Raw genomic sequence first — 23,763 nt, 5'->3', positions numbered from 1 at the left:
TGTTTATTTTTTAAAAACTTGTAATGTTAGACTTGTGTGCATGGAAGTAATTAAGGTACATCATTATTATAGTTTAAACATTGTACATGATAAGCCTTCCCCCCCTCCAACCCCCGTTTTTACTGTATGTTTTTATTGAATGATCTATTCCCCATCCCTAGGCAAGCATGAATAAAATTAGGTTAAATGTAGCATGTCACTGCTCAGTCTTTTAGAGTTTGTTTTGTCTGTTTTATTTTACTGAATCCTGTCTGTATCTTTGTTATCCTCTTTGAAGGAAAAAGAAAAATAAAGATGGCCAGCAGGCACGGCTCCTGTTTGACTCTTTAGAAGGAAAGTTACCCCTGGGTGTGTCCAGTGACAGTGTGCTCTGTCCTGAGCACACATGTCCCAGGATGCTGTGGCTGTGCCCCAGCATGTATAGAAGATACGCTGAGTCAAAAGCTTACTCATGCCTACTGCAAATATTCACCCCAAGATACCGGCGAAAGGGTGGTCTGTCTGGTCAGGACCTCTCTGCTGGCATACCGCCATACATTTCAAACAGTATAAACCTTGATGCACTCACTTCAAAGCTGTTAAAACCCAGGGAAGCTTTGAACCTTGCAGAGGAACCTGTATCTCTGCTCCTCAATAGCTCACCCTCTGGAGGCTGGGCCTGGTGACAGGGCTGGCCCAGCATTCAGTAGGTAGGTGACAGGTATCAGGAGTGGAAGGCCACCCTGGCCTCCATGGGCATAGCTGTAAAGAACGCGCTCTCATCTGAGGGAGGCCAAGGGTTTCTTTCTTCCTGGGAAATTTGCTCCTGAACTTATTTTATTAATGTTAACTTAGCATCAGGAGTGGTTGGACTTTGATTAAAGGTTAGACATTGTAAAGCCATCTAAGGAGGAGGACAGATAACTACTTTGGAACTATATAAAGCATGCTTTGTGGGGATCTGGGCTGGGTAGTTCTTGTTCATTTTGTTCATCAGGGTCTCAAGTAGGTTCTGCTGGCCTGGCCTTCTCATCCTCCTGTCTTTGTCCCACAAGTGTTGGGGTTACAGCCATGAGCCTCTGCCTATTTCCGGTGGTACTGAGGATTTAACCCAGGGTCTGAACAAGAGGCAAGTGCCATCTGAATGTGATGCAAGGCATGGTGGTGAGCCTCCGCTAATCCTATTACTAAGAGAGCAGAAGTGAGGATCGCCCCAAGGTCAGAACCAGCTGCATCTACACAGAGTTACAAGCCAGTGAGGCCACATGGGAAGATGGATCTTGAAAGACATACATGAGTCTGGTATATAGCATAGAATTGAATTTTAAAAACCCATTTAGTCAGGAATCTGAATTTATTGTTTTGTATCTTGTATTTGTCTCACTTTCCCTATTTTGTTGCCTGCCTTGTGTTTTGTTGACTTGTGCATACTTTGTGTGTCTTGAAATGTAGGCATTTTCTTTGCAGTTACCCTAAGAATTGTATAAAACATTGATAGTAACATTGTTTTAAACTGATAGCTTCAGCCATATGCAGAAACTACTTCACATCCATCCTTGTGGTAGCAAGAGTCAAAAACTTTGACCGTTTCATTTTGTGACTATGTATTTGGCTGTTTGCATCTATGCCTATATACCACATGCATGCCTGGTGCTTCAAGAAGCCAGAAAGTACCAGATCCCCTGAACCTGGAGTTACAATGGTGAGCCACTGCTTGTGCTGGGAATCAAACCTGGAGTCTCTAGAAGAGCACCCAGGGCTCTTAATTACTGAACCTTCTCTCTAGCCCCTTCCTTTTAATTTGTTGAGTCAGGGTGTCACTCACTAAATAGCCCGACTGGCTTCAGATGTGTGGTCCTCCAATGTCAGCCTTCTAAGTGTGAGGGCTGCAGGCAGGTACCACCGCAGCAGCCTCCAGACTGGTAATGCATAGGAAATATAAAAAGATACAAACTGTCAGCCAGAGAGGTAGCTCAGGATTTAGGAGTACTAGCTGCTATTGCGGAGGATCCGGGTTCATTTCCTAGCCCCCATAGGGCAGCTCACAACCACCTGCAACTACAATCCCAGGGCATCTGATGCCCACTTTAGACCTTCAGAGTTGCCTGCACTGCATAGCATACATATACTTAGGCATGCACAAGTGTGCACACACACAGTTTTGGTTTTAAATTGAAGTTTTGGGGGCTGGAACGATGGCTCAGTGGTTAAGAGCACTGCCTTCTGTTCTGGGGGAGTGGATTTGCTTCCCAGCACCCTCTTTTCATGAATCACAACAATCTTTTAACTTCAGTTTCAAGGCTCAAATGGCCTCTTCAGGCATCAGACACACAACTATTGCCTAGAGATACATGCAGGCAAAAGCACTCATGCCAGGCAGTGGTGGCACACGCCTTTAATCCCAGCACTTGGGAGGCGGATTTCTGAGTTTGAGGCCAGCCTGGTCTACAGAGTAAGTTCCAGGACAGCCAGGGCTATACAGAGAAACTCTGTCTTGGAAAAAAAAAAATCAAACAAAAAAAAGCACTCATGAAAAAGTACAGCACAGCTTCGAATGGTTAGTGGTTTACTCAAATGATTAGTTAGTGCTTCTTTTAGAAATGTAACAGTTCTCTGTGTTGGCAGCACCTCATACAGCTTATTTCCCTACTTCTTGGCATCACCAAGAGGTGACAATGATTGGCCTGTCCCATCTAGTTCTGTAAGTCCATGGTGATGAAATCGTCCAGAGACATGGATTCTCAGAACACTTGCTGTCATTAGGCAATGCGTGACATGTAATTTGCACTGTGGCCCATTGTCCAAGGAATCAAAGAGGATTGTGAGTCAAATGGTGTTTTAGAAGCAAAAATAAAACTAGTAACTTAACTGCAGTTTCTGAGTTAAAAGCCTGTTCGGTACTACTTAGGTTGTGACTCTTTTCAAAAGAACTTTGAGCACAGATGCTAGGGTGCAATATGGAACAAAGTGGATTCCAGTCATGAGGCAGACTGAACTGTTCATGTCTTCATTTCATCCTTTCAGTTCCCATTCACTATTAAAGCCAAAACCAGGGTAGGCTCTCACCCTACACACACGTGTCAAGGACAGTAACCCATTTCAGTCACTTCACCTCATGCCTATTTGTGGTCCACATGAGCATCATCCAGGAATGAGTAGAGACCAGTAAACTTGGAATAGGAAGGTCCGAGTTCTGGATGACCTCATCCTTACTGACTCTCCCAGTCACTTGCTAGTCAATCTTGTCGGACCCACGTTCTTTCTGTTGGAGACAGGATCTACATAGCCTGCAAGAGACTCCTGCTTTCTGAGGGCCAAGATTAGACTTGTGCAGCACCACACCTAGCTCAAAGTTCCTTTTGAACGTGGAAACGCAAAGGCCCTGTGCCTGCCAATCCAGTCAACCCTGGGTGAACTGACCAGGACAGTGTGTTCACTTGTGATAGCGCAGTGCACTTTTAAGAGTACAAGCATCCATCTGGACAAAGCTCTCTAGGGACTCTCCCCTTTAAAGACACTGAACTTTGGCCAAATGATCGTATGCCTTGAATCATCTAAAGCTATACTCGGTGTGCTGTCCTACTGTGTGCTCAGCCTGTTTCAGTCTAACCTGCCTTTAGGAGAACAATATAACCAACCTTATGCCTTGGATTTCTCATGCAGTCAGCTTTTAAACCTAAGCTAAATGCATAGCTTTAACCTTAAATCCTCTACTCAGGATTTAAGGACTCAGGCCCATGACCCTGATCCAGAATGGTATGTGTGTGTGCGAGGTAGGGGAGGGTAGGGGAGAGGAGACAGAGAATTATTTGCTGAAAACAGCCAATAGGTTGAAAACAACTATTTTTGTTTTAAGACAGAACCTTTCTAAATATTCCTGGATGTCCTGGAACTCACTATGTGGACCAGGCTGGCCTCAAACTCAAGAGATTCACCCGTCTCTGCCTCCCAAGTGTTGAGTTTAAAGATGTGTGCCACCACACCAGCAAGAGTAATTTATAAGCTGGAGATACTGCTCAGCAGCTAAGAGCGCTTTCTATACTTCAAGAGAACCTGCTTCCAGCACCCACCCACATTGGGCACTCATAGCCACCTGTAACTCCAGCTCCAGGAATCTTAACACACTCTTCTGGCTCTCGTGGGCATTGCACACATGTAGCATACACACAAACATAAATACATATTTTTAATTTTTAAAATTTCTTATGTGTATGGGTGTTTGGGCTGTATGTATGCCTATGTGCCATGTGGGTGCCTGATGCCTACTGAGGCCAGAAGTGGGCCTAGAGTCCCTGGAGCTGAGGCCCCAGGTGGTTGTGCTTCCATGTGAATGTCTGAAATTGAACCTAGGACCTCTGGAATAGCAGCCAATGCTCTTACCTTTAATCTCTCCAGCCCCTGAAAGCAAACAACACAAGCTTCTACCATAAATACTGGATTTAGATAATATGGATATAGGTTGATAATGTCTTTGTGGTTTTTGAGCATTATTTTAGGTAACTTCTCATAACACTGTTAAAGTTTTCTTTTTATTAAAATAATTTTACATGTGAGTTTTACCTGCATGTGTGTATGTGCACCACATGTACTCGATGTCTGTAGAGACCAGAAGGGTAATCAGATCCATTATACTGGAGTTACAGGTCTTTGGGAGCCAACATGCTGACAACTAGCACACGGGCATGTCTGCATGTGAGTGCTGGGAATTGAACTCAACTTCTTTGGAAGAGCATAGAGTACTCTTAACCCCCGAGCCATCTCCAGCCTCCCCAACCCCCATTTAAAGATTTCTGTAAAAGGTATTTTTTTGGTGGTCGTTATTTTCCCCATACCATGTTTTCTGTGCCATTCAATAAATATAGAGCAAAACCATTTGTTAGGGAAGACAGACTTTAGACAGGCCACAGAGGACACAGATGGGCGACACAGGGAGAGAGAAGTCGAGAATCTACATTTGGGTCCACTCTTCTGTACTCCAAGAGGAAGAGTTCATTGCTTCACGTGATATCACAGAAGCCTTCAATGGGGGTGCTCACAAGTTCTGAGGTGTTTGGGTCAGGCTAGACTCAAACCTTTTAAACATACCGGAAAGTTGGGGTTTTTTTTGTTTTTTGTTTTTTGTTTTTGTTTTTTTGTTGTTCTGTGCACCAACCCTTGCCGATTGATAAAAAGGAACAAAAGTCATGGAATCCGGAGGTTTGCTTGTCAAGCTTGAACTTGTGGCGCTCCTTACTCAACAGCCTGAGGAGGTCTCCTTGAACAGGCCAGGAGTGGCTTTGGGGGTGTTCTTCCTGTATCTGGTAGTCATAGGATTCCTGGAGAAAGAGGAATCATCCACCTTGTCTGCTATGCTGCTGCTGCTGCTGCATACCGGTGCCACTAAGCCCAGCAAGCAGACATGCCCGTGTGCTTAGTTGTGAACACCTGGAGGGCCTCGCTTCTCCTGTGCAGCTGTAGGCCAGGCAATGGGATTCTGCTCACGCTTCCGGTCTTTAAACTCCATCCCAAGCCTCTTTTCCATGTCTAACCTAAACCACAGACTGATGTCTGTACATTTAGACAACTCCCCCGTGTTCACTGCTCCCCTACCTGCCTGCCTTGAACCTCTCTCACTAGCTCCAGCTGCAACTGAGATGGTGCACCGGGCAGTGTTGACTGGTGCTTAAGCAGGCATGCTTCAGCGCTGAGTCCAGGCTAAACCCCAAGCTTCATCCCATGGCTTATCAGCTTTGTCATCGGCTGCTTATTCATACACAGGGCCGTTAACACACAATTCATAGGTTACCGTAAGACTTAAATGAGAACACTGAATATAGGCATTTAGCATAATGCTTGGTACTTAGTATATGCTTACTTTTCATGTATATGAGCTTTGCATGCATGCTTGTCTATCACATGTATGCTTAGTGTCCAGAGGTCAGATGTCCTGGAACTAGAGTTAACAACAGTTGCTAGCCACCATCAGATGCTGAGTGGGATTCAAATCTAGGTCCTCTGGAAGAGCTGTCAGGGAGTTTAACCCCTGAGCCACTATTCCAGAGCCAGATTTACATTTGATTATGTGTGAGTATGGGTGTGTGCATGTTTGTGCAGTGCCCATGGAAGCCAGGCATATTGGATCCCCCTGGAGCTGGAGTTACAGACTGCTATTAGCTTCTCAGTGTGGGTACTGAATTCATGTTTTACTGCAACGCAATATGTGCTTTCCAGTCCCCCTTAGTAAGGTTTTATAGTATTTGTCCTATTTGAATTATTTATCCTTTTGTCACAGGAGTTAGGGTCAGCTTAGGCCCTGAGAATCCTGTAATAGTCCAGGCTCAGCCATCTGCTTTCAAAAGGCATGCTGAAGGATAAATTAATACTAAAAACCAGAAAAGGGACAAATTTGGGAGATGAACAAATTGAAGGTTCAGTGACCACCCAGCCTCCCTCCCAAATCTATTTTCTAGGTCCTAACAAGAGGTTCTGGTTTAAGTAAGAGACCAGGGGTATATAACATATATAATAAATAGTCTCAGTAAGGTGTGATGCTGGTTTCTATATACTCAGCCCAGGGAGAGGCACTATTAGAAGGTGTGGCCCTGTTGGAGTAGGTGTGTCACTGTGGGTGTGGGCTATAAGACCCTCATCCTAGCTGCCTGGAAGTCAGGATTCTGCTAGCAGCCTTCAGATGAAGATGGAGAACTCTCAGTTCTGCCTGCTGCCATGCTCCCACCTTGATAATGGACTGAACCTCTGAACCTGTAAGCCAGCCCCAATTAAATGTTGTCCTTTATAAGACTTGCCTTGGCCATGGTGTCTGGTCACAGCAGTAAAACCCTAACTAAGACATAAGTGGTCCTATTCATTTTCATTGCTTGGGCTCCAGTCTCTTAAGATAGTGGACAAGCTGTAACTGTTTCTAGGAGACAAACTCCCCTCCCCACCATACCACCCCTCAGGCCAATATCAGCCTTCAGCTTTTCCTTCTAGCATGAGACAACTGAATATTCCAATTTGGAGAGTTCATTGTTTCAACAGTCTGATAGACTCTGTGTGTGTGTGCAAATATACCTTTAGGAATCTGTCCTGCCAGGACTGTTCATTCTTCCCAGAGCAGATAGAAACACTTTGACCGTCTTTGGTAAGTAAGCTTTCCACACTAGAACATCTTGATGGTCAGAGCTTTCTGCTGTAGCTCTGGGCTCATTTTCCATCCTTTCTCGCCAACCCAGACTCTTCCATGTGGGCAGCTTTCTATCCCCAAAGGCCAGCCTGATTCACCTCCACTTTCCAGGTTTGCCAAGAGCAGTCTGCTTGGTCCCTAAATCCCAAGCAAACATATTTCTCAGGAAGCCGAAGCCCTGGGGTTTGAAACCAAAGCCTCTCTTCTCTAGCTTGGGTAAATATTATATTCCTTTTCTAGAAATCCATGTCTTATCCATCTGTAGGTCCTGTGGCAACAGCGAGAGTCGGTCTCTCACCACCTCCCTAGCTTTGGCCACGGGAAGATGCAGCTTGCCCTTAGGGATTTGAACAACATCCTGACAAGATTCCCTGCTGCTGCTTTCATCTCCCACAGCTTACTCTCAATCTGCAACTAAAATACACCATTATGTTTTAACCACTTACTTATTTGCTTTGTTTGTTTTTTGAGATGTGATCTTATTCTGCTGCCCAGGTGGGTCTAACACTCAGCAATTCGCCTGCTTTGGCTTCCCAAGTGCTAGGATTATAGGTATAAACTACCATGCCTAGGCAGATCGAGCTCTTTTTAATTTTTAAAGATTATTAATAAAATATTATTTATAAATTTATTAGAGAAGGAGAGAAAGGAGAGTAAGGGGAAAGAGAGAGAGAGAAAGAGAGAGAGAGAGAGGAGAGAGAGAGGAGGCAGATCCTCTGGAGCTGCTGCTGGCATTACAGGCAGTTGTAAACTACCTGATGTGGTTGTTGAGAACTGAACCCAGGCCTTCTGTAAGATCAGCAAGCACTCTTAACTGCAGGTTAACGCTCTAAAACTGTCAGACTACATCCCCTTGAGCATAGCATCTAACTGACTCTCCCCTTACTGTATGGAAGCCTGTGGGGCACACATCCCTCTCCCCCAACCCTTCAGTCTCTATCACACGGCTCCTGCACTCTGGCCCAGATCTATTTCCTGGCTTTACCCACTGTCTGGGAAATTCTGGGACAGAAGTTGTGTCACTGTCCCTCTCTTTATTAATCTTGCACCAGGGCCTAGACTGGTGAGCCCACCACCTGATCTTCCCCCTCCACACACCATCCCCAAACCCCAGATATAGTCTGGGGCCCATATCCAGTCTCTGGCCTAGTCTGGTCAGTCCCCAACACTCAGCTTTTGACCAGGAGGCACATTGTACCAGCCAGCACAAGCTCCCCTCCTACCACTTGACTTCGTACCTCGCTGGCATATCCAACCTCCAGACTCAGTCCAACCTGCACATCTTAAGCTACAGCCAAACCTGATATATTTGCCTGATTCTATCCTATGCATATGCTCTCCGATCCCCAGGTCTAGCCTGGGTCCCACATCTAGGGTCCCAGCCTACTCGAGTCAGCTCCACCCGTGCCACACCCAACTGCCAGGATTTGGCCAATGACACACATCCTGCCTGCCCGCCTGCCTAGCCCAGCCCAGCCCCACCTCCCACCACATGACTTTGGCCTGTGTTACAGCCAACCTCCAGGAACAACAGGAACCAACACATCTTACACTGTAGCCCAGCCTGGTGACTCCATATCTGACCCAGAACAAACAAAAGATGTTTGCATGCCCAGGCTTCATTGAAAAAACAAACAATATAAAAGATCAACACAGTTTGTGCCCCTCCCCCAATCCACCAGTCCTGTAGAATTACCTAGACGAACCCAAGAGCATAGAACTTAAAAAAAAAAAATACTCATGAGCATCAAAGAATTCAAGGAGGGCAAAGATAACACAAACAGCTCAATGGACTTAAAGAAAATGTAATAAAAGAACAAACATTGGAATTATGCCCAAGAAAACAACAAACTTAACTCTGAATGAAATGATAATCTAGAATTTGAAAACAAAATCCAAAAGAGAAGTATTGATGAGCACATAGGCTGGAATGAAGATGGAATTAAAATAACACAACTAGAAAAAAGTCAGGGGAAGCCCTTACAAGTAGAAATGAATCAAGTAGTAGACAGAATATTAGAACTTGAAGATCAAGTAGAAGAACCAGACTACAAGCAGAAACACCCACATGGAGGGGCGGGGCGGGGTGGGAAATGCAGGAACTATGGAATGCCGTGCAAAGACTAAGTCTTCAGATTATAGGCATGGATGAAGTGGAAGAGTTCTAGGTCAATGGCATAAACCAGATTTTCAACAGGATCATAAAAGACTTCCTCAAACTAAGGGAAGGCATAGCCAAGGAGAGCATAGAACATCAACTATGGGAGACCAGAAAAACTCCTCAGGGCATTTCATAGTTAAAACACGAAGACATCAGAGTTTTAGAAATGGCTAGAGAAGAAAACTTAAGTCACATATAAAAGAATAACATCTTTTTTTGGTTGGTTGGTTGGTTGGTTTTTTGAGACGGTTTCTCTGTGTGAAGATGGCTAGCCTGGAACTCGGTCTATAGACTAGGCTATCTTTAAATTTAAGAGATCTGCCTCCTGAGAGTTGGGATTAAAGGGATGTACCACCACTGCCCAGCAACATTTTTTAAAAGATGTATTCATTATGTATACAGTGCTCTGCCTGCAGATATGCCCCTAGGCCAGAAGAGGGCACCAGATCTCATTATAGATAGTTGTGAGCAGCCATGTGGTTGCTGGGAATTGACCTCAGGGCCTTTGGAAAAGCAGCCAGTGTCCTTAACCTGTGAGCGAGAGCGGTCTCTCTAGGCAAACATCTGATTTCTTTCTTTTTTTCTTTCTTTCTTTCTTTCTTTCTTTCTTTTTCTTTCTTTTTCTTTTTTCTTTCTTTCTTTCTTGAGACAGGGTTTCTCTGTGTAGCCCTGGCTGTCCTAGAACTCACTCTGTAGACCAGGCTGGCCTTGAACTCAGAAATCTTCCTGCCTCTGCCTTCCAAGTGCTGGGATTAAAGGTGTGCGCCACCACTGCCTGGCATATCCGATTCTGAATATAAATGTTGAAGGCTAGAAAATCTTGGATCAATGCACTCCACGTTATAAGAGACCATAGCTGCTAGCCTGGACTGCTGTGCCTAGCAAAACTATCTGTCATAGTTGGAGAAAGTGAAAAAAATTGATACAAACAACCTTGAAAGAATTCATACCCAGCATACCAACTCTAACAATATTGGAAGCAATTCTCTAGCCTGAAGAGAGGAATAAGTATAGCCAAGGCACTGTAGAAAGGAAACAAGCAAAACTGTAGCCACCGAAACAAAGGATGGCTAAGAACACAAACAGCAAAAAGACAATAAAATGCACTCAATGCACAACCTTCAAAAGTAACTTTAAATATTAATGGTCTTGATCCTCTAGTCAAAAGGCAGAAGCTGGCTGAATAGATCAAGAAACAAAATCTGGGGTTAGAAAGATAGGCAAGTGGTTAAGAGCTTTGACTGTTCTTCCAGAGGACCCACATGATGGCTAATAACTGCAACTCCAGTTCCAGGGGATCTGACATGGGCACTGCATACATGTGAGTTACAGACATACATGCAAGCAAAACACCCAGACACAAAAGAAAGATAAACTGGGCATGACAGCATGTGCCTTTAGACCCAGTACTTGGGAAGCAGAGGCATGTGCTCTGGTCTCCAGCCAGCCTGGTCTCCAGAGAGAGTTCCAGGAGAGTCAGGGCTACATAGAGAGACCTTGTCCCCAAATAAGTAAATTGATTAATAAATCTCAAACTTAAAAAAAAGAATTTCCTCTTTCTTTCTTTTTTTAAAGATTTATTTTATGTATATGAGCACACTGTAGCTGTACAGATGGTTGTGAGCCTTCATGTGGTTGTTGGGAATTGAATTTAGGACCCCTGCTCGCTCTGGTTAGCCCCAAAGATGATTATTATACATGAATACACTGTAACCATCTCCAGACAGAAGAGGGCATCAGACCTCATTACGGATGGTTGTGAGCCACCATGTGGTTGCTGGGACTTGAACTCAGGACCTTTGGAAGAGCAGTCACAGTGCTCTTACCCTCTGAGCCATCTCACCAGCCCAAATTTCCTCTTTCTGCTGTCTATAATAAACTCATATTATGATGCTTTAAAAATCAGGGATCATCTTAAAGTGAAAGAACGGAAAACAGTTCTCCAATTGAATTAATGAGAAGGTGAGCAGGCATTGTTATCCTAATATCTGACAGCATGGACTTCACATTAAAACTCATCAGAGGAGACAAAGGACAACAAACACTTCGTGCTAACTATGGGAACAGTTAAAAAGACATCACAGCCTTAAACATAAATGCATCGAACTCGGATGCATCTGACCTCACAAAAGCTGCACTGCTGGCATTAAAGATACAGATTCGCACCCACTCAGTCGGAGGAGGCAATGTCAGTACTCCATGGTCCCAGTAGACAGGCCACCTGAACAAAAAAGAAACATAAGAATCAAATGGCATCATACAGCAAGTAGACTTAATCCATCTCTACCAAATAGTTTACTCAAACACCAGGCAATAGATGCTCTACCCAGAGCCCATGGGAACTGCTCTAAATGAGCCACATCCTGGGACACAAATCTTAATAAATTTAGAAAAAAATTAAAATCACTCAATGTATACTACCTGAACACAATGCAATAAGACCAACAGAAAACAAATCTCTGGTAAGTACTCAGACTCATGGGAATAAACTCAAAATGGTGTATGGGTCAAAGAAGTCAAGAACTAATTGAAAACAAAACTTTGGAACACTCTAAGTACCTACTTTAAAAAAAAATCAAGGTCAACAGAAAAACTGGCCACAAAACATGGGAGCTCCCATTTCCCTAGCCGGGCTTAAGGTACCCCCAAATGTCTCTCAGCCCTGTATGGACCCTTACTTCAGGGCTCAGCTTCAGGCAGTTTCCGCTCAATCTGAGTCTATGACTATGCAGGGCCCACACCAAGGAGGTGGGTGTACAGCTGAGTCTTCGAGTAGACAAGTCAGTGCCGTGCTCACGGGGGTCACAGACACCACAGCAATGGCTCAGGCTTCTGCTCCGACTCCGACTTAGGCATCAGCTCCAGCTCTGACTGAACCTCCTATTCCAGTTCCAACTCCAACTCCAGCTTTGGTTCAAGCTGAGGGTCCTGCAAGTCCAGGTGCCAGTTCCGGACCACACCGTTTGTCTACACCAAATCTGATGTGCAATCCAGATAAGCCTGATGGCCCTGCTTTCCACTCCAGCGCTCTGGAAAGACAGATAGATCCTGGGGCAAGAGCCTGATTCAGAGATGGTAGAATGTCTCATCTAAACACCACAATGAAGAACTGGAGTTCTCAGCAAGAGTTATTTTTAATCATTTTTCCCTTTCATTTGTTTAATCTGGGGTGAAGATGGGGTTGGGAGGTGGGGATGATTTTTCTAAAAGGGACTTTTTATTGGACTCTGGTAGTACATAAGTAATACCATAGAAATGAATTCCAGTCTACTTTGGAATACTTAGGGAGTACCTCAATGAGATAGGTTAAGCAGAATGTGCTCTAAAGCTTATTGTCGGGCTTTGTACAACTCATGGACTATTAACAGGTAGTGATGTCCATTGATGTTTTGAATACGCTTCAACTGGTTTTAAATTTCCCTATTTGAGGCCATTTTTTCATTGAAGAACACAGTATGTGTAGAAAGCAGGTTGTCGCATGGAGCTCCGAAGTGGAAATTGAGGGAGAGTTTGAGGACTTGCTACTTGGTCTAGTCACTACCTAGACAACAGCCACACAAAGGTCTTACTCTGGGCTTGAGAAAAGAAAAGTGTTTCAGGAGCTATGGAAGCTAAAGAAAAGGTAGAGAGGATTAGGGTGAAGAAGGATGCTCGAACCAATTTTCTCTCCCAGTTGCCAGGTACCCTGCCCCTCTCATTGAGGGTATTTCTCTCCATTTCAATGGTGCTTTGGAAGTGAATTCTTTTGATTCCCTCCTGGAAGTTGATACATATATATATATACTCTGGAAAAAATATATGTATACTCTGGAATAATTTACGCATTTGGATAATTAATATATTGCTTTCAGAAGGTAGGAAGGTAAATGAACAGTGATCCATGACTGCCTCTCTCAGGGGATTAGATGTCAGAGGCCTTGATGAAGGGCTGCATGAGATGCTGCATGCAGACTTTTGTGATCTGGGTATAGTCATGAACATGGCTCAGTCACCTTAAATCAGTCCAGGTGACTGACATAGCCTTTCCCCCCCACCTCCGACGGGGGTCGCAGACACTACACAGCAGCTCCCTCTTGGCAGAACCAGCTCCAGGAAGCCCACCGAAGCTTGGGGGGTAGGGTGGAGAACCTTGATCCCGCAAGCCCAGGATGGGGAAGACAAGGAAAGCCAGAAACTCACAGGGCCTACAGAGGCCAATCAGCTGTTACTACCTACATGGAGATGGGATTGTGAGGAGGAGGAGAAACTCCCACAGCTGAAGGGATTGGGGAAAGAATATGCCCCCAGCCCTCAGGACAGGAAGGGCAAGCAGTTTTTGGAACCAAAACACGGCTGTTTTCACTGTAAAGATTGTAAGATGAGATGGGAGAGTGCTTATGTGTGGTGCATCACAGGTGCCAACAAGGTTTATTCCAAACAGATCTGTAAAAACTGCCAAAAGAGTTTTAACCCAAGCCCGACACCTTTAATCCCAGCACTTAGGAGGCAGAGGCAGGTGGATTTCTGAGTTCGAAGCCAGCCTGGTCTACAGAGTGAGTTCCAGGACAGCCAGGGCTATACAGAGAAACCCTGTCTGCGGGTTGGGGGCAGTTTTAACTCTTACCGAGTAGAAGCAATCCAGTGTCAGACCTTAAGATTATGTTGTTCCTGTTCTCAGAAGAAAAGACACATTGATCTCCAGAGGCCACATAGCCAGGAGCTCTGTGGCCACTGCAAAGACAAGAAATTCTCCTGTAGTGTCTGCTGTCTTCGGCTTTAAATAAATCCTGTGATAGCGGGTACCATTTCTGGTTTGTACACTTGATGGTGGGGTAGTCCCCTGTGCAAGTTGGCACTGAATAAATAAAATAAATACATATAAACCAGAAGAAGAAAAAGAAAAAACAACTCAAAAGGTTGGATATGGCGCTGTGCCCCTCTAATCCCGGCACCCAGGAGGCAGCTACAGAGTAAATAACTTCTAATCACCCAGTGTCTGAGATTCACTTTTGGTGTTCTGATCTCTTCCAAAGGGTCTGCGTCACTTCTCCAGCTCCCTCTCTCCACAGCACACTCTGTCTCCTAGGCTTCGGCTCGCTCTGCGCCAAGGTGGTGGTGTTCTTGGTGGTCACCCCATGCTACTGCGTCTCCAGAATGTGAGGTGACGTCTGCTACAGGTGAGCTGCACGTGCATCAGTAGCCTCTCCTGGGCTCTTTAAGGGACTTCAGCTGCTCTCCATGCATGACTCCTTCATGCCTTCGAAACCTGTACCACCTGGGAGACTTTTCCACTACCAGGTCTGACTGGCATCGCCTGGCTGCCTCAGGAAGCGCAGCTGTCTGTGTGTGTGTTGACCCTGAGGAAATCTTCCCAGATTTCACATCATTGATGCTAGTCTCCGTCTGTGTGTGTGTGGTGTGCGCTGTGTGAACCTGTGTGGGTTTATGTGCACCACTTGTACGTATGCAGGTGCTGTTGAAGGTCAGAGGGAATCAGATCTCCTGAGTTCCAGAAGGATTTGAGCCATCTGATGTGGGGGCTGGGAAATGAAGCTAGACCGTCTGGAAGAACAGTAAGTACTCTTAACCACTGAGATGTCTCTCCAGCCCCAGTGCTGGTCTCTTCTCAGTCAGCCTCAATTGTTCCAGTCAAGCAAAGGTTATGTCAGTGGTCCTGCTTTCTTGTTAACCACAGTTGTCAGGCCCAGCTGACCAGCACCATAGATTTTTTTGTTTGTTTGTTTTTGGAGATAGGGTTTCTCTGTGTAGCCCGGGCTGTCCTGGAACTCACTCTGTAGACCAGGCTGGCCTTGAACTCAGATATCCGCCTGCCTCTGCCTCCCAAGTGCTGGGATTAAAGGCATGCGCCACCACCGCCCGGCCAACCATAGATTCTTAATTCAAAATATACAGTGGCTTTTATAAGAGCCTTTGCTTTCCTTGGAAATTTCACAGTCCAGGCCTCCTCCATCTATCCTGCTTCAGCTTTATCCTCTTACCTTGCATGTTCTCAGAACAGCTCACCAATGTGAGCACTCAAAGTCTTTTCCAGCCTGAAGTTCCAAAGTCCTTCCACATCCTCCCCAAAACATTCAGGTCTGTCACAGCAGTAGCTCACGAACCTTGTACTAGTTTCTGTCTTCGTTAGGGTCACAACTGCTGTGATGAGACACCATAAGCCAGAGCAATGTGAGGAGGAAAGGGTTTATTTAGCTTACCTCTCCTGAATCAAAGTCCACTGAAGGAAGCCAAGGCCAGAACTCAAGCCTGGCAGGAACCTGGTGCTGAGGCCACAGAGGAGTGTTGCTTACTGGTTTGCTCCTTATGGGCTACTGTACCTGTGTTCTTATAGAACCCAGGACCATTTGCCCAGGTGCTACCTCCCACAGTGGGGTGGGCCCTCTCCCATCAATCACAAATTAAGAAAATGTTCTACCAGCTTGCCTACTGCCTGATCTCATGGAGGTATTTTTCTCAGCTGAGATCCTCTCTTCTCACATGACTTCTCAGTCAAGTAGACATAAAAACAGCCTGCACACAGATGATATGATAATATAGATAAGAGATCACAGAAAGTCTACCAGCAGACTTCTAGAAACAATTTGAGCAAAGTGTTAGGATATAGAATCAACTTGGAAACATCGGTAGCTTTTCTATATGCCAGCAAACAAGCTGAGAAAAAGACACACTCTCATTCATGATAGTCTCAAAGAAAATAAAATGTCTAGGAACAAACTGAACCAAGGAGCTGGGAAGACCTCTACTATGAAAACTTTAAAGCTCTGAAGAAAGAGATTGACAAAGACACCACAAAATGGAGATGAAAAGATATCCCATGCTTATGGATTGGAGGAATTAATATAGTGAAAATAACCATACAAGTAAAAAGCTATTTACAGATCCAATGCAAACCCAATCAAAATTCCCATCGCATCCCTTCCAGAAATAGGGAAAAGAGTATCCTAAAATTCATTTGGAGTCATAAAAGACCCTGAATAAGCCAAAGCAGTCCAGAGCAAAAAGGATGATGCTGGAGGGACTATATTACAGATTTTGAGACATAGTATAGAGCCACAGTAATACAAACGGTATGGTAGTGAAGATATATTGTAGAGCCACAGTAATACAAACGGTATGGTAGTGAAGATATATTGTAGAGCCATAGTAATGCAGTTTGGCACTGGCACAAAAATGGACATGCAGACCAGTGAAACAAAGTAGAAGACCCCAGTGTGGGTACACACTATAAATATAGCCATCCGATATTTCACAAAGATACAAAAAAAAAAAAATCATACCCTGCAGAAAAGACAGAATCTCAATAAATGCTACTGGGGAAACTGGAAGTCCACATGTAGTAGAATGAAATTAGATTTGTATCTATCACCCCACACAGAAATTAACTCCAGATAAATCAAAGATCTCAATGTAAAACCTAAACCACAGAGACTGTTAGAAGAAAACACAGGCAGTACCCTACAAAATATTGATGTGGGAAAGGGCTTTCTGAATAGAACTCTATTTGCCCAGGAAATAAGTCTAGCAGATGGCAAATGGGACCTTATAGAACTTAGAAGTTTCTGCATAACGAAGGAAAGAATGGATTAAAGTGAAAGCCCCAAAAGGAAGAGAGAATCCATGCCAGCTATAGAGCTGACAGAGGATTGATATCAACTGCTGGAGAGATGGCTCAGCGGTTAAGGTCACTGGCTGCTCTTCCAGAGGTCCTGAGTTCAATTCCCAGCAACCACATGGTGGCTCACAACCATCTGTAATGGAATCCGATGCCCTCTTCTGGTGTGTCTTGAGACAGTGTACGTGTATACATACATAAATAAATAAATCTTAAGAAAACAACCAACCAACCAAAAAAACCTCAAGACACAGAGTCAAGAAAACCAGCTGGCCAGGCGGTGGTGGCATATGCCTTTAATCCCAGATCTTGGGAGGCAGAAGCAGGCAGATTTCTGAGTTCGAGGCCAGCCTGGTCTACAGAGTGAGTTCCAGGACAGCCAGGGCTATACAGAGAAACCCTGTCTCGAAAAAAACAAACAAGCAAACAAACAAACAAACAAAAAAGCTGATTATTCCAAAAGACTATCAAGCTAAATGGAGAGTTCCCAAAAGAAGAAATAAAAATGACTACAAAGTATCTCAAAAAAGTGTTCATTATCCTTAACATTTAGAACAATACATGTCAAAGCAGCTAGGAGGTTTACAACTGAGAACAAATAGATGCTGGGGAGGATGGGGAGGATGAGGAGGACAGGGAGGGTGGGGACCCCATCCACTGTTGATGCTGCAGGCACTCTAGAAGTCAGTGTGGTGAGTGCTCCCAAAGCTAAAAATAAGTCTTCCATATGATCCAGCTGTTACTCCTTACCATATGACCAAAGGACCCGATGTCCTACTCCACAGATCCTTGCTCAGCCATGTTCAGAGTCACCCTACTCACCATTGTTAGAACATAGAAATGATCTAAATGTCCTTTAACTGGTGGATAATGCAAATGGGGTACATGTACCCAATGTATACTATTCGGCTGCAAAGAAAAACGAACTTCGCAGGTACACGAACAGAACTAGAAAGGATTTTCTCCAGCGAGGAAACCCAGACACAGAAAGGCAAATGCTGCATGTTCTTTCTCATCTGTGGCTCCTGTGTCTAAGAGCTCAGCTGTGAGTATGCAGCCTGGAGTAACTGCAGAAGCCATAGAAGTATGCAGCCTGGAGTAACTGCAGAAGCCATAGAAGTATGCAGCCTGGAGTAACTGCAGAAGCCATAGAAGTAAGCGGGGGGAAATGGGGGGCTGGGAAGGGGTACCAGAGAGGGGAAGAGCAGGATGCACGTGATAGAAGGGGAATTGGGTGACATGGTGGGGGAGGGGAGGCCAATATAGAGGTGGGAGGGAGGGGGAAAGAATTAACACTAGGGATGTTTGAAAAACCATAAATAATCATACTGTTTATTTACCTAAAATTTTATATATAATTTTATATATAATACAAACACACACACACACATGCATGCACAAATATATGTATTTAAGCCTCTTGGGCTGCCAATGCTCCCACAAGAGCCATAAACTAATAAAAACTTCAGTACCAGGCATGAGTAACCCCCTTTCAAGTTGTTGGTTAGGTGTGTCCAAGAGACTCCCAAAACAAATATTGTTTTGCTCTTGCCTTTGGTTGCCTCCCAGAGGTCAAAGGTGAGTCCTTATTACTGAAGACATCATGCACTTTGGACACAGGACTTGGAGGACTCAAGCTGGATCTGACTTGAAAGTGTCCTCCCCGAGGCTTAGCTTTCGAAGTACCACAAGATGTTATGTAAACTGCCAAGGGAGGAGAGCAACCATAATCCTACCCACGTTGTGACACCTATGAACCTCATCAATGACCAGGCTGTTATGACATCCCTAAAAGTGCAACGTGGCACTCATATCTTGGTGATAACCAACAGCCATCTATTTGGGCTAAAGACCCATTTAACAGGAGGGAATGGAACCTGGCACTAAAAGGCTAGCCAGTGACCTGGGGCTTGTGAGGTCCTGGATCTTGGAGGATGACCTTCAGTCCCCACCTTTTGAGACCAGCATTCTCCCCAACTGCATTCTAACTACACATCCTTACACCAACAGACAAATGTAGCTCTCATCACTCATCAAAGAAGCTTCCCTCTGCAGAAGGCAGAGACCATTGCAGAAGAACACACTGGTCGGTCAGTACGCTTGCGGGGAAGAACACAACTGGTCAGTCAGTACACATGTGGGGAATAACTGGTCGTGGGCTGCCTGGCCACAATGGTTGTAGATGTAAATCAACTCCTGCACCTCAGGCTCCAGAAATGCTATGACAGAAAGGGTGGAAAGATCTTAAGAGCCAGAGAAATAAAAAGTCTGTTGTGAGATTGTGTCTCCTAAAAATGACAATGAAGCCACACCCATATGGCTAACACCAATATGTCTGCCTAAACAAGACCCGATCAAGGACAATGCCAATATGTATACTCACTTGGAAATCTCATGGGGTGTAGTTCCTAGACAAAGGCAGCCAAAGACTACTGAGAGATGAGAATTTAGTCCTCCAGAGGGATGAGCCCCGTAACTGGTTATCCAATATTAAGTGGCCAGCCCTGTGATCATATATATAGAAGCAACATTAACACTCTCTGCGGGATGTAATTATATATATTAATGTGTTTTATTGTATAATGTATATAATATACAATATATTATAAATATATATGACATTATATAATTATATGTTAATATATATCATATGCCCAATGTAAATAAAACACACACATGTATAAACACAACTATGTAACATATATAAATATTATATATAACAATAATAAATATATTAAGAAAAAAAGAAGAGGTCATACACTTGAAAGGATTGCAGGAGAGGGTAGGAGGGAAGAAAGGGAGAGGGGGAAATGATGTAACTATATTTTAATTAAAAAAAAAAAAGAAGAAGAAGTTGCCAGGCGATGGCGACACATGCCTTTAATCCCAGCACTTTGGGAGGCAGAGACAGGAGGATTTCTGAGTTCGAGGCCAACCTGGTCTACAGAGTGAGTTCCAGGACAGCCAGGGCTACACAGAGAAACCCTGTCTTGATAAAACAAACAATCAAACAACCCCAGAAGTCTACTCTTACTGCAGGTGTGCCTTTCAGTGTGTACAACAGCACACCTGTGTCCTTCCTGCGCCCTGTCCTGCTAGGTTTTCCTTTCTAGCTCACAACCACTGATGTCACATACTTACAGACCATCTACCCTTCTAATTAGAGAACAAGCTTCCTGACGTAGGGCTTTGTTTACATAATCTCTCCACTGTGCTGGTCACAGGAGCCCTTGTCTTTACTGGCTGGATGAAGGCATGGAGGAGACACACTACATTCCTTCTCAGTCAGTGATGCTTTGTTGCCATCCCTGGGGTTTGCTTGTTGGAGGGACGTCTGTCTTATAGGGTTCCTAGTTCTCAATTTTCTATAATTTGTAGGTGTCCCAGAGGTCTTGGGGGGTATTTAGATGTGACTCAGCAGAAGAGCAAGCTCTGAGTTGCAGTCCCAGAAGCAGTTAGAAATTCTGGGAAAATGTAAGCCTGCTCTGGCTGGTTTATTGTCTTTAATTGCATTTTTCAATGTGGGTGCAGCTCAGGTTAGCATTTTCGTTGCTTTTGAGTCAGCGGCTCCAAGGTTTTCCCAGCTCCTAGCGGGATGACTGTACCTGTTAGGGTTGCACAATATGTCCATGACCTAGTTAAGACAGTGCAGTACAGTTTGTTTTCAAGAACCTTGTGCTATCCCTGTGCATCATCTCCGTCACATGAGCCAAGCCCTGATTAAATGGTTAGCCAAGGACCCTTGGCAGCAGACCACCTAGGCTAGCCTTTCCTGAAGAGGACATTTCTCATGATTCAAGGATGGCTCTTTTAGGAGCCCTTCAACCTGGTCTCAGGCAGAATCGGAATGAGGCTGGGGGAGGGGCCCCAGCTGCTGATTCTCATCTCTGTCTCTTTTCAGCCAAAGACTTCCTGATGGAGACAACTGGCAGCACTGGCTACCCGTAGCGCCACAGATAGAATCCTTCCAGCTCTGTTAGAATCCTGCTGTCTGTCCATCCCTCTGTCTTTGTCTTAGGGAGGGGAGAAGGAGGGGAGGAGGCAGTAAATATTTTCACAAAACCCTGCCCCTGGGAGTCAGCTTTGGATGGGGAGAGCAAGGTAGGCAGGAGGGTGTTTCTGTCTGATTGTCACCTAGTGTGCCTATAGTGTATGATAATGTGCTATGTAGCTTTGCTTTCTCTGTTTCATATGTACCCAGAGTGGCCTTGAACTAGTGGGTCTCCCTGAGTCTCAGGCTCCCAAATGCTTTCTTCTATCGCATGTTCAACAGGTTGTTGTTCTATAGGGTAGTGCTTCTCCAGCTAGGCACGCTGGGCTCCTCCAGGCATGGATGCCATTACGTTGCATTTGTTAGGGTCATCAGGACAATCAATAGCTGTTTCAGTCATGGTCCCTTGACTTTAGAGCACCTTTGATATTAGAAACTTGATATGAGTTTCACTTTTCCCTAAGAGGTCAAGGGCATCAGGAAGTATTGTCATCTATGATGCGAAAATAGAGGAATTTGGTAATTAAGTAACCTGCCCAAGTTCTGGTAGTGGTGAAATTAAGAATCCAGGCTACTATCTGGGTGGTAGTGGCACACGCCTTTAATTCCAGCACTTGGGAGGCAGAGGCAGGCGGATTTCTGAGTTCGAGGGTAGCCTGGTCTACAGAGTGAGTTCCAGGACAGGGCTACACAGAGAAACCTTGTCTCGAAAAACAAAACAAAACAAAACAAAAACAGAATCCAGACTACCTAGTTTTGTGGTGTTTTTATTATTTTTCCATGGTTTTTGTTTTTGGCAGGATTTCCTATATTCCAGGCTTGGTCTGTACCCAGGAGAATGACTTTGAATGCAACTTCTGGCTTCTACCTCCCAAGTGCTGGGGTTACAGGTGTGCATCACCAAATCTGGCGTCAACACAGCCTTTTGAAAGTGAGATGCTTCTGAACTGTGTTAGCAGGGTTTGCAGCTATCACTGTATTCTAAGTGCTGGACACATAGTCACTCTTCGGTATCTATCCCTCCAGTATCCCAGCAACCGTGAGTCTGCTCCGTCTCTCTGTACATGGGCTCAGTATGTATCTCATAGTGGATTCACAGACCACATAGTCATTGGGACTGACTTTTAGTGACCTTAATGGTTTCAAGGTTTGTTGAGGTTATCTTTTCTTAAAAAATATATCAAATATATTAAAATTATACATACATAATTTATTTATTTTAATTTTGTTTGGGGTGGCAAGAGTACAGACACCTATTGCCCAGCCTGATGATTTGAACTCAAGACCCAACACCCAAGGATGGTGGAAGAAGAGAACTGACTCCTGTAAGTTGTCCTTTGATTTCCACACAGAGTCATCCTAGCATGTGTGCCTGTGTATGCTTATTCTCTCTCTCTCTCTCTCTCTCTCTCTCTCTCTCTCTCTCTCTCACACACACACACACACACACACACAAGATGTTGTGATAAAATAAATAAATGTAATTAAACTTTTTTTGGTTAGAATATAAAGTAATGGGTTTCCTGGTATTTTTATATTTGTAAATCGTCCTTTCCTGTAGTTCATGTCTTTCCCCCTGCTCCCTGCTGTCTTAGTTATGGTTTTTATTGCTGTGAAGAGACACTATGACCATGGCAACTCTTACAAAGGGAAGCATTTAAATGGGGCTGACTTACAGGTTCAGAGGTTTAGTCCGGTTATCACAATGGGAGGAAGCTTCGGAGCGTGCAGGCAGACATGCTGCTGTAAGAGCTGAGAGTTCTATTCTACATCAGGCTCAACAGGCAGCAGGAAGGGAGAGAGAGCCTCTGGGTCTGACGTGGGTTCTTGAAACCTCGAAGCCCACCTCCAGTGGCACAGCTCCTCTAACAAGGCCACACCTCCTAATCCTTTCCAATAGTGCCAGTCCCTGGTGACCAACCATTCATATATGAGCCTACAAGGACCATCCTTATTGAAATCACCACACCTGCCCACTCTGGCTGCTTCCCTCTTCCTTCCAGACAGCCTCCTCTACTTTCTTATCACATGTGCTCTACCACCCTCTCTTTCCCTCCCTAGAGTCTTGGTCCCCGTTCAGGTTTCATGGTCCACATCCACACACATACAAGGTTGTAGTTCTTGACATGCTACCCCTTCTACACGACTCCATTGTTTTCCTCACTCAAGTAACAGTCTCCTGTGTGGGCAGCAGGGCTTGTTTGCCTGCTCTTCCCTTGGTACCATTTGTACTTTTGGGCTATTCCTGATGATGATGATGATGATGATGATGATGATATATATATATACATATATATATATATATCGGTGTATAATTTCTGTTGGAAGCATGGACTCAGTTCTCTTGTGTACACGTGTAGGCGTGGCATTGCTAGGTCCCATGAGAAATGCTACACTCTTCTGGACACAGACTGCATTGGATCAAGGGTTCCAATTTCTACACACTCTTTCCAGCACTTGCCTATCTTCTTTGTAACTACAGCCTCCCCACTGGATGTAAAACATGAGCTCCCAACGGCTTTGATGTCTACTTTCCTAGTGATTCTCCATGAGCACGAGAACCTTTGTATGAATTGGTTGTTTGTATATAATGTTTGGGGAATGATCATCCTGGCTCCTTCACTTTCCAATAAGATTGCTATTATTATTATTATTATTATTATTATTATTATTATTATTATTATGTTTAAAGATTCATGCTTTAGAAATGAATCTCTCATTAGACAGATGATTTGCAAATATCCCATCTTGGTAGGGTATCTTTCCATAGAAAGAGATGGGGAATACTATCCCTTATGTTTTGGGAAGAGTTTGTGAAGGACTGCTATTAGCTCTTTAGTAGAAATCATTAGCAA

At 44.4% G+C, this 23,763-nt stretch overlaps 2 protein-coding genes across 2 annotated transcripts in view; one reads left to right on the top strand and one right to left on the bottom strand.

Annotated features, from left to right (window-relative positions):
• Positions 1-11,428: 11,428 nt before the first annotated feature.
• The window catches only part of Bcl2l10 (BCL2 like 10), a 29,956-nt gene continuing 17,621 nt past the window's right edge, over positions 11,429-23,763 (bottom strand). Inside the window, exon 2 of the mRNA XM_031343736.1 lies at positions 11,429-11,526. Coding sequence (XP_031199596.1) covers positions 11,476-11,526 — 51 coding nt within the window. The 3' untranslated portion in view covers positions 11,429-11,475. The remainder of the gene's footprint in view (positions 11,527-23,763) is intronic.
• Positions 12,621-23,763, top strand: part of LOC116072531 (ZAR1-like protein) — a 13,479-nt gene continuing 2,336 nt past the window's right edge. Inside the window, exons 1-4 of the mRNA XM_031343993.1 lie at positions 12,621-12,673; positions 13,386-13,756; positions 13,904-14,038; positions 14,371-14,440. Coding sequence (XP_031199853.1) covers positions 12,621-12,673; positions 13,386-13,756; positions 13,904-14,038; positions 14,371-14,440 — 629 coding nt within the window. The remainder of the gene's footprint in view (positions 12,674-13,385; positions 13,757-13,903; positions 14,039-14,370; positions 14,441-23,763) is intronic.

This window comes from Mastomys coucha, unplaced genomic scaffold (genome assembly GCF_008632895.1).
Source record: "Mastomys coucha isolate ucsf_1 unplaced genomic scaffold, UCSF_Mcou_1 pScaffold23, whole genome shotgun sequence".
Classification (NCBI taxonomy): Eukaryota; Metazoa; Chordata; class Mammalia; order Rodentia; family Muridae; genus Mastomys; species Mastomys coucha.
Note: the sequence above shows the minus strand (reverse complement) of the source record. Positions and strands in the feature narration are given on the sequence as shown.